Genomic DNA, 11074 nt, shown 5'->3' with positions numbered 1-11074 from the left:
ATACTTGACATTATGAGTTATTTTAACTTAAAAAATCGGTCTAAAAGGTGTGATATATCCACATGGCGACATGCCCTATACAAGTACATGCTAAATTAGGTTGTTGTAACTTAAACTAAATCTTTTGCATGCAGACGGCTTAAAACCTTACAAATGTATTCGCCGAAAAATTATTTGTTTTGTAGGTACTGGAGCAGCAAACGTTGATGTAAACCCTTCCAGTGGACCAACTCATGGAAAGGTAACCAGCTTTAAAGTACCTCCAAAAAGAACGCTTTTATTTCTACTTAGACCTGATGAAGCAGGGTTGTGCGACAGCCTGTCAACATTACAGTATAATCAAAGTTTTTTTTGTAATATCTGGATAGAATATAAAGCTGGTCATAATTCAGCTTTTGATAACGATGTTAGTTCTACGGACACAATAATCATTTAACTTTATCTTATTATTTTAGGATTTGGAAAACCCGTACGAAAATGTGAACGATGGTTCCATGCCTGGAACTGGTAAGACTTCATTAAAGTGGATTAAATAAACTAAATTGCTGACGATTTGTTTCTGTTTTTTTTTCAGATGCGATCTACGAGAATGCGAACGTTGGAAAAAAAAATTAAATATCATTTTCTTTTGATTTACGTGTTTTCCAGTAATGCTCTTGAAACGATTTACAATATTTCTTCTGTCTTTTTCACCCTTTTTCAACATTTTGATTTCTTTCTTCTGTGTTACGAACCAGATTGAGTGTGAAATTGATTTATAACGATATCTTTTAAGGTTAAAATAGTTTCTTCATGGTATGCGTGTCAATTGCGTTTGACGCTAATTCATCAAGTAAGAAAATGTTTTTTAGGAAAACAAATAACATTTCTTGAGTAGCCTAATGTGACTTTTATTTGTGTGAGTAAACTGGTTCTGTTTGCTGCCACAGGAACAAAAAAAACAGCGTGAAAATGTATTTGTTAAATATTCCCAACATTTATTCTTGAATTTCGATTGAAATGTGATATGCAACATATTTTATATTCTCATATCCTCTTAACATCATTGGACTAAAATGTAAGTCAATCCTATCCCCAAAACAGGTAATAAATTGTAATTTGTTTTTTATGTTTTAAATCTGCACTTAACTTTAAATGCTGTTTTTTAGAGCCACTGTATACTTTTTAGAGCCATTGTACATTTTATGAAACATTTGTCTTGTTCGCAAAGTAAAGGTATCGCTGAGAAATACATTGGAGCGAACACTTCGAGTTTTTAATACTTATTAAATTAAGATCCCAACCCACCATTTGTAATACCCAACTTATCTAAAGTGTCGCACATATCCGCGTACACATGTTTGCTCGTTTTGTGCGCAAAAGCATGCCAGTCTTTGTTGTCCATTTCGTCATCACAGTTTGAAAGTTATAAAGTATTTTAGTTAGGTAGAGGTTAAGTTAGGTAGAGTTTAAGCAGAAATTACTTAAATTTAACTAGAATAACCGGTTTGTTCAAGTAAAATTTACTTTTTAAAACTAAGTGTCCTGATAGTAATAACGTACGTTTCTATTAACTTTTGACGCAAGTAGTCAATCGGTTGTGATGCTTCCAGTCACTTATCAAACTTTTCAATAAAGATGTTTGGTAATATCGGATCGGAGCCGATACCCGATGCCAAGTGGTAGTATTGGTACTCGTCCGATATTCGGGTGGTATCGGTGCCGATCCAACACCAAACTGACAAAAATATTTCAGCCATGGCTTTTGACCACATAAATGGTTTTCTAACTTTTAAAACAATGTAAAAGCAGTAAATTAAAAACAAAAGAAGATATGCCGTCTAACGATAAAGAGCCTTTGACCTTACATCCAAGAAAAATTATACTTTGAAAGTTTATTTTCCATACATTGTGCCCAGTTTACCACAGTAATTACATCATTTGGTATTGTCGAAAATATCAGGTACCGTTTCAAAAGAAAATACAAAGTATAATTTAGCAATCCGTTTGTTTTCATTCAATAAGGACAACGGATTTATCCAAAGAAATGTCATCCAAAGAATATTTCATTCTAACTTCTTCCTCCTGTTTCGATTTAGGATAGTTCCGAAAGAGCTGTTTAAAAGTAGAAAAACACGTTAAACCCAGTGGTTCCCTAAATTAGGTTTTCGGACTAGTTAGGGTCCATAAAAAAAAGTTTATGGGGCCTAAGAATGAAAAGTTGTGGTTCCAACCGAACACTAAATGATATGAATTGCAATCGAACTCATCTTAATAAACTTTAAATAGCGTAGTTTTTTTGTTTACCTTTATATCAATCTTTATTCAGAAACGTTTTTCCCTTTTAACTTATTTACAGCAAATGGCGAGTAAGGAGGGAATTTTTTAAAGATCGTCCGTTTTTGAATCCTCATTATTTTAATAAAGTAATTAAACAAGATAGGGGTTTAAAGCTACAAGAACTTATACGCTGACGTCACGCATATTTGTATGGTGACGTCACACTTATATGATTTATTCCCCCAGTTAAAGGCCCCTAGATGGGCAGATCCATAAAACTGCATCTACACACGACCATTCGCCATTTGTGAAAATTTCCAAAAAATTTTATCGACAAAAACAAGATAGGTCCCGAAATGTATTTTTCGGCACATATGAAAATACTTTTTACTTAAACGAATTTAAATAGCATACCTGTTTAAAGTCACCATTTTTCTTCCAGCATTTTACCAACCTGTAGATTGCATAGCCGGGTATGATGGCAACCGAACTAAGCGACATTAGGTTGGCAATTACTTGCGACCAGCCGGGATAGACGTAACCTTGATATGTGAGCGGTTTGTGCATAACAAGGTAGTAGACTGTGATCACCTTAAAGTTAACATTTATTTGTTAAATGGTCGCGTTACTGATTAAAATGTTTTTACGGGAACAGGTAACAATATTTAAACAGGTAACAATATATTTTTTTGCGGAGCTATCTATATTACCACAATATTAAGACCTATCTATAATGTCATAGTATGAAGAACAAATACGCAGTATTAAGTACGACACAGTATAAGACCTAAACTCGTCGGAATAAGAGCTAAAAACCTATACGGATAAGTCATAAATGTCACCAAACACTTTTAACTGTAGGAAGAGGGTTAGGGACGGTTGAAGAACACCGGTCTAGCATCAGCCGTTAAGCTACCGCTGTTGCGCTGTTGGACTGTTTGTCCCAGCTTAGTGTTAGGCGTCAATAATGCGTGGGGTTGGAATTTGGGTTAGTGTTAAAATTTTAGTAGAGTTGGTGATAAAGCTTGGGATGGGATGTGGGGTAAGGTTAATGATTATTTGGATCGTGTTATTTCCGCTTAGGACTTATTCTGACGGGTCTAGATCGTATCTTGGTTTAGCACTCTATTGTTAGCCTATACCTAGGACCTATAGTCCCGTTTTAGTCTTAAACCGACCAGTGCATAATATTATCATCCTTAATGTTGAAAATCACCGTCAGAAGTAAAAATACTAACAAAAATCAATTTTAGACTTGGCCAACGAACACTAGCCAACCAAGACCAAAACACGACATTTAGTATTTTAATAGACTAGAAGCATAGGCTAAGTACCGGTACTTTGAGGCTTAATTTATTAAGCCTAAAGACTTATTTAGACGTTTTCGCGGCTAATATTAGCACACACCGGACACAAAATGCTAAATACCTGGCAATTTGAATGTTCCGCAAGTAGGCCTATGATGTTTGATTTTGAAAATATAGCAATCATAGGTAAACTTGGTTTAAATTACTTTAACCTACCAAGCACAAGATTGGCGCAAGGTACACGGAGCAGATCTTGAGCCACATTTTGCCCCACTTTTCTCCGATCATATCGCTCAGGTCTGCCCACCACCTTTCAAATCCGTAGCACCAGGATATGGCGACGTGCTGGCAGAGAATGATGAAGAACATGCACCAACCAGCAACCCCGTAGTTGTTGTAGATCTCGAACACATACACGCCGCCCTGTAAAAAAAGTAGCCTACATTAGTGTTAAAGTTGTACAGAATTGATCAAAACTAATTGTTCTTTGAAGCATTATGGTTGGTGTTTGTAGTAAGTCGTAATAAGAATATCAAAGCCCATTCAGAGGTAGCTATCATTTTGAACGTTTCAAATAACCCCTTATGCATTTTTCAATTGTTTTTCTTTCTGTTAAATTGAATTTTTAAATGTTTTTATGTCCCACAAGGGCTAGGGTGGTGTTGCTTTTTAGCCTTTGCAATCTTGAAGTTTTTCGACATGCCTTTCTGGCGCACAAAGGTGTCTTTTTATGTGTTTTTTTTATTTCTTGAAACACACATTTACGCCACCTTTAATGTAAAATAGTGTTGGTGTATGGTTTGTTCGACAATTATATTCTATGTTCTCACCTCGGTTACCATAGAGAGAGATATCACCATAAAACAGAGGCAGGTTATTGCTAGGACAACTTTCTTGTGTTGTTTTAGCCGCGGAATGTTGTCAAAGATAAAAGCGGTGAAACTCTCAATGTTCACAAACTGCAACAAAAAACAAGTTTACGCAACCAAATTGATAATTTTAAACAGTAAAAGGTAGTGTTGTAAACAAGCCTTTGAAATGATTTTGACAAATGATTAGGCCCCATTCAAGTCATTTGCCAAAAAACATCGTCCAGTAACTGTCAAACCAAATCATACAGCGAGAAAACTGTTTTACAAGAAAATATTTTGAGGCAAAATTTTACCAAAATATTATTGTCAAGTCAAGTCATTTGACAAACAAAAGTGAAGTGAAGCTTGCGGAAAATGCTTTATAGGCCTACAAGTTTTTAAAAGCCACAGTATTACTAACAATAACTGCAAGAATATCTGTTGCAAAGTGCAACTGGACTAGCAAATGGTACAAAAACTGTACAGTATAGTAAAAAAAAGAAACAATATGTGTATAAAGAAGTTTAATAAAAATACATTGGCTTGACTCTCCATCAATTATACGCTCGTAACGGCAAACACACGACAAGGTTAAACCGCGACTTTCAAGGTCAAATATTCACCTGCGAATCGAATCCGAGAAGAAGCAAAGTGACGAAGAACATGGCGCTCCAAAGTTGAGGAAGGGGGAGTAAGGAGAGGGTCTCTGGGTAGGCGATGAAAGCTAGACCTGGCCCTGATGAAGCCACCATGTCAACTGTGGTGTTCTGAAGACGACCAAAATATCAGGTTATTTGCCATTGATAGCACTGTTGTAATGACTTCAGTCAATGATTTTTATTTTTACGACAAGGACGTGACTTAAAGTTGACTTGACTGGGACTTGACTTGCGCAACTGATTGATTGAAATGGGGCTTGACTTGTTATTTATTCGAAAATACTTTGAATTTAAAGTTATTTTACAAATGACTTGTTTACAACACTGCTTGCTAGTATCTGGTTAGTAATTTATAACCTGGTCTTAGTGAACTATTTTTGAAGCCTCGGCCTATTGTTATGTTATTAACAGGTCAGTGACCTTACGGCTGTCATACTTTTATTACTTCAATGGGGTAGGCCTACTCTTTAACGACAGCCAAATAATAATTTTATTATAAGTGAACAAAAGTTTGTTTTTATATTGCCTAGTATCTTTCTGAGAATATAATGTTATAAACCCAATCGCTGCAAATTAAATTTTACCTTAGGAACTAATCTTTTGTTTAAAAAAATATGTCGCAAAAAGACCTATAACCTAACGGTCTTTCGCTGCTCCCTTGGAATCCTTTTCCTAAACAATAAACATATTTATCTATATCAATCTGTTACGATGATAGCACTTTTTGCCATTTACACTTTTATACCTTGTAGCCTACTAATACCCCACTAACAGATTTAAAAAAACACCACTTAAAAGTCTGTGTATCCCACTACAAACCTGGTAGTGTGCCATGTACCCAAGAGTTGAGAAGACCGCAAATCCACTAAGGAAGCTGGCACAGCTGTTAATCAGGGCAATGATCACGGAATCTCTGCAAAACAAAATTCTCCTTTTACCTTCCAGTGGTTAAATTAAACGCTTGGACTTCACTTACCGCCAAATGTCGTGGTGGTAGTGGTTATAACTCGCCATTGTAGCAAAAATCCCGTTGGCAGCAACGTATGAGTAAAGTACTTGGGTGGCGGCCGCTACCCAAACCTGTCAGGAAGTCACTGTTTTAGAACTGCCAAAGCTTTTCTTTTTACTTTAAAGCAGGACTGTGGTCGGACTCGGGAGTCGGTTTGTTTTGCTGGAGTCGGACCTGGGACTTGGGCCTCAAGTAAGACTATGTAAATCTACCCGAGTCCCAAGTCCCGAGTCCGACGTACACGTTCGCATTACCAATTTTCGAAACTGATTAGGCAGCAAACTGTAAATTGTTAAAAGGTAACATCAAATGGTTCAATAGTTGCCAATCACGTATTGTGGATGGATGAATTATATGACACCCCTTTGAGTGTATTGCTTAATAACCTCCTTATTTTAGTTGCGTAAAAGTTTTTGGAATAACTGACAGTCTGAGTTTTAAATGTTGTCTGAAAAAATAAAAGTTTTAAGTAAAAACCTTGTTTCGTTTCTAATAAACAAAATTATTTGATTGACTACTTACTAAGAAATCGTGTCGATTTGCCACTGATTTGGAAGCAGCAACAGTTCTGCCTCAAAAAAAGTTTATAAGCCTACGTCATTATGACGTCAACTTACATCAGGGTTAATGAGTTTAGTGACGTCAGGAATGAGGTAATATCTTAAGCCATCTGCGGCGCCCTCTAGTGTTAAACCTCGAACCATTATGACGCCGATCAGAACAAATGGCGCCGTTGCTGTGACGTAAACAATCTAAAATAATTGGTGGTTTAAAAACAAACAATAAGACATATAATCCTACTCTTTTCGGAAAACGGAAGTAAATGTTTTATTTATTATTACAATGACACCGTATTTTATGATGAAAATATAAAATCGATTTCTCGGACAAAAAGTATTAATTGATATTACGACTGTTGCTTTTGGTAACGACTCCTGTACGATGTTATTGAATAACCCCAGTGCTTACCTTAGCGGTGAATGGGATTGTCGAAAGGAAACAACCCTCAATAACGCGATATAACCCTTAATAATGTGTTAGTGCTTACCTTAGCAGTCCACCCGATTCCCTTAAAAGTGCTGAGGTAAAATCCCAACCACAAGATGGCGAGATAAAGCGCAAGGTCCCATTTCAAGTTTCCCGGCTCGTCAATGCCTGACGTCACACTGAGTACTTCGTGACTAAGAAACGAGAAAAAGCGATAGTTGTGGGGTCTTATTTTGCGATCAACTATATAGGCAGAAGCGACCCAGTATTTTATCCATTGAATTCGTAATCTTTAACGTCGGATTCGGGGCTACCTAAGTTAAGACGCCATATTGGTGTATCAAGGAGTTTTGTACACAATTTTGAGGATGGTGTAACTATGAAACAAAAAACGTAGATGGTGTAACAACATGTTTAAAATGTGAAAAAAATAGAACTTTTAAAACTAATTAATTTCAAATATTTGTGACTATTTAGCAAGTTTATTTATTTTCGTTTACTTTGCAAAATAATTCTAAAGACTGATTTCAGGTCATGGTTACCACAATTATTGCATATAAGTTAAAACTTTCAATAGCTTTCCTCAAAATCACTTACTTCCAGTATTCCGTGGCCGACGAAACAGTTCCATTGGATGACGTCATATTGGTGACAGAGGCGTTGCCAAGAGACCTGGAAGTGACGCAACGTGCGGTGTTCCAGGGGTTGTCGCAGGTGGACCAGGGAAGCACAGACTGACAGCTCTTCACCAAATACTTAAAGCTCCAAGCGAGGATAATGGGATAGCTGATAACGCCGTGGAACATGATCATCGTTTCCGCGAACGCTATGCCTGTCAATCGGTAAAAAAACAGTATTGTAAGTGCCAGTAAAGTCATTTAAAAAAAGGCCAAGTCAAGTTTTTTTGAAAAACAAACAAACAAGTCCCAGTCCAAGTCATCAGTTGCCCAAGTCAATTTCCAGTCAAGTCATTATTACAGTCATCTCCAAGTCAAACTACTAATAAAATAAACAATTAAAATAGGTATACTCGTCCGAATACAATAATTCAACTAAAAAATAGCATAAAAAATGGTAAATAAAAACCCTTAATTCAACCCAAGTAATTTGATTAATTGACTTAAGTCCAAGTCAAGTCATTTGTCTAAAAGACTGAAGTCAAGTCCAGTCATTTTACCTAAACGACTTAAATAATGTCATGCCATTTAAAAACAGTGACTTAAATGCACTTAAGACAAGTCATTGACTTAAGTAGTTACACCACTCCCAATCGGTATCTAAAGCAGACTAATCTATAAAACTATAAGGCCAACGACACAATAAAGCAAACTGTGCAGTAAACTCGACGGAAGAAAAGGTCTAAATCCTCTGAATAAGATATAAACAATTTAGGTCTTATTCCGACAGGTTTGGGTCTTATTCCGATTTAGACGTTATTACGACAATTATGTAATAGACTATTAGGTATACGCGTAACGTTATTACGACTATATTAGATATTAGTTTTTCGATTCATACTATGCCTGGTAGCAAAAGTTTACATAAATATTTATGTGTATGTTTTTTATTCTTACGGTACAGTTCCGAAAGAACGGTACAGCTGTTTAGTTCTGTGACGCGTAAGATGGACCTAATCAATTAAAAAAACGTTTTCAAAAAGTAATTCATTATATCGTGTAATTCAGTTAAGAATAAAACAAACTAAAAATTCCCTTATAATTCTTAATGTGAATTAAAAATTATTTAAAATTTAAATAGGAAGGACAATAAGCAAGGGGATAACTACTGACAGAACCCTTGGTTAGGCACAACAATAAAAGTGAATATCTGTTATTGAATTTTTTTTATTTTTTCGGACCTACCTTTAAATATGGGCACGATACCCCAGCTTTTTGTGAGTCCCTGTCGGAACTTTTGTCCCAACGAAGTTTCCAGAATCATGCTCGGAATCGCCAAAGTTGCGGCGAAGAAGAAGTAAGGCACAAGAAAAGCACCTGCGGAAAATGATTGAGCGAATTTGCTTGACCGTGTAAGAGGTGTAGATATATAACTCTTATAGTTCCGAATGAAAGTTGTGTGTTGCGAGTTAATTTTTAAAGATTTGTTTAGGTTCATTTTTCATACTTAACCTTTAAAAACAGTTGTACTGAATTGTTTTACAGTGTAAGCAGCGTAACACATTTTTTTAGATCCAACACGAAAGATTTAAAAAGATGTCTTTACGACTTTAGAAAAAACTCCAAAGTGCCCAAAAATCTCAGAAGCCTACAGTAGGATGCACCTTTTATCAAAATAGAACAAGAAACTTGATATCACTGAATAGTACTTTGCAGTCCCAGAGAACTTAATCACTTTCGGGCGGTTTAATAACAAAAAAGAGAAAACTTGTTTTTCGGGTCACATAAAAACGCCTACAAATATATACCTGTAAGGCCATGGCCCTTATGGTTATATAAAATACCAACAGTACGAACATGTTTATATAGCAGTGGTCTACAGTTACCTCCCCCATTCTTGAAACAAAGGTAGGGAAAACGCCAAACATTTCCCAAGCCCACCGACATGCCAGCTACGGTGAACAAGAAATCGACTGATCTCCTCCATTTGGGTCGCTGCTTTGCTTTGGTCTCATTTTGCTGGTTTTGCTTGACAGACATTTGTAAAAATAAAGTGTACAAATCCACAGCAACACAAAACTAAAACCTGCAGGCCTTTCACGAACCTAAACTTGCAAAACCAAGAAGTTTTCCAGATAAATGGGCAAAGTGCGCAATGCTTAATTTAGCAGCTGCTTGCTGACTGAAACATACTTATAGGAAATGTACTTTGATAGACTTAAAGCGTTAAAATGCATCCTTATGGTGTTGCAATTCGCGCATTGTTAAAAGTGGTCTTAATTTTTCCACAAATCGAACTCAAAAGTCTATTCAAAGTGGCAACTGTTGCCTGTAAAATAATTTTAATACAAAACGGTTTGGTGGTTTTGCACAACAGAGCCTAGCAATGCGGGTTCCTAGAATTCCTACTGATATCGATAAAAACAGCAATAGAATTTTTACGTATAGGTCTCTATAGTTTAGTGGCGAAAGGAATTGGTAAACACTTTTGTGCCTTAAAACCAGGTCTGTCAATTGATGACGACGCTCATAATAAAGCGTATTTTTGTTATAAGACGATCAAATATAATACTATATACTGTATTTTATACACCTGTGTTAATTTTAGTCGCGTCTTATTTTGAACAAATCAAACGCAAAGTAGGCCTATGAAGCAACATCGATAATAACGCCTATGCGTTTTCAATATATGTGCGTCGAAAAGCTTTTTACCGAAGCCTTACGTAAACCGATTGCGAACAACTGTGAAATAAGATCGTGAGTTAAACTGGTAAATTTCCGGCGCCGCATTTCTATGGAATTTCTGGATCTGAATACAGCGGAAGCAAAAATGTATTTCCATGAAAAGTGTTCGCGTTTTTCGCCCGAAATCCGGCATGCAAAAAATGAAATTATAGCAAAACAAGTAGTTGCAAGCCTTGCTCAATTAAATTCGCGTTACGCCAAGACAAAACATGGCGATATAATTCTCACAAACCATGTTATATATACATCACTATAGAGCCTATGCCACATTTTTGCGTGCACACTAAACGCCGAGTCCCCTTTTGTATGTAGAGCAGTTTGGCAGAGTGACGGTCCCAGTAGCACCAGGTCGTCAGTTCGAACCTTGCCGCAAGCTAGTTTATTTGTCTAGCCTGGCCTTACTCGCACGAAATCCTTGATTGATCAACTGATTTATGTAAGCCCCTTTGAAGGCTCCCGATGTAACACACAATTTTTATCATAAGTTATGAGCGAAGGCGACAAACTTTATATTTTCTTAACCTGGTTAAACATAAGTATCCAACCTACGGGGCTGAATAAAAAAAAAGATTATTTAAAAAAAGAATATATTGAACGTTTTACGCTATTATTGAAAGTGACTAAACACTTAAGCTTGGAG

The 11074-nt window shown here is 36.3% G+C and overlaps 1 protein-coding gene across 1 annotated transcript; it reads right to left on the bottom strand.

The window, feature by feature from the left end:
• Positions 1 to 1992: 1992 nt before the first annotated feature.
• LOC146139312 (sodium- and chloride-dependent taurine transporter-like) lies at positions 1993 to 9729 on the bottom strand. The gene is made up of 12 exons (XM_083392395.1): positions 9576 to 9729; positions 8935 to 9066; positions 7670 to 7904; positions 7134 to 7266; positions 6703 to 6837; positions 6053 to 6156; positions 5896 to 5989; positions 5041 to 5184; positions 4397 to 4525; positions 3783 to 3989; positions 2674 to 2850; positions 1993 to 2094 (listed from the first exon to the last, which is right to left on the bottom strand). Exons 1-12 carry the CDS (start codon positions 9727 to 9729, stop codon positions 1993 to 1995), a joined length of 1746 nt encoding a protein of 581 aa, XP_083248521.1.
• Between the last annotated feature and the right edge of the window lie 1345 nt (positions 9730 to 11074).

The sequence above is a fragment of the Ascidiella aspersa genome, chromosome 6, assembly GCF_963924565.1.
Source record: "Ascidiella aspersa chromosome 6, kaAscAspe10.2, whole genome shotgun sequence".
NCBI classification, from domain to species: Eukaryota; Metazoa; Chordata; class Ascidiacea; order Phlebobranchia; family Ascidiidae; genus Ascidiella; species Ascidiella aspersa.
The sequence above is the reverse complement of the archived record's forward strand: the minus strand, read 5'-3'. Positions and strand labels throughout refer to the sequence as shown.

Bases quoted from the DNA above. Each gene is read 5' to 3' on its own strand.
- LOC146139312 (XM_083392395.1), bottom strand. From the start codon at position 9,729: ATGTCTGTCAAGCAAAACCAGCAAAATGAGACCAAAGCAAAGCAGCGA. The intron at 6,157-6,702 runs GTAAGTTGACGT...ACTTCCTGACAG, and splicing joins CTAAACTCATTAACCCTGAT to GTTTGGGTAGCGGCCGCCAC. The intron at 4,526-5,040 runs GTGAATATTTGA...TTTTTGTTGCAG, and splicing joins TTCTCGGATTCGATTCGCAG to TTTGTGAACATTGAGAGTTT.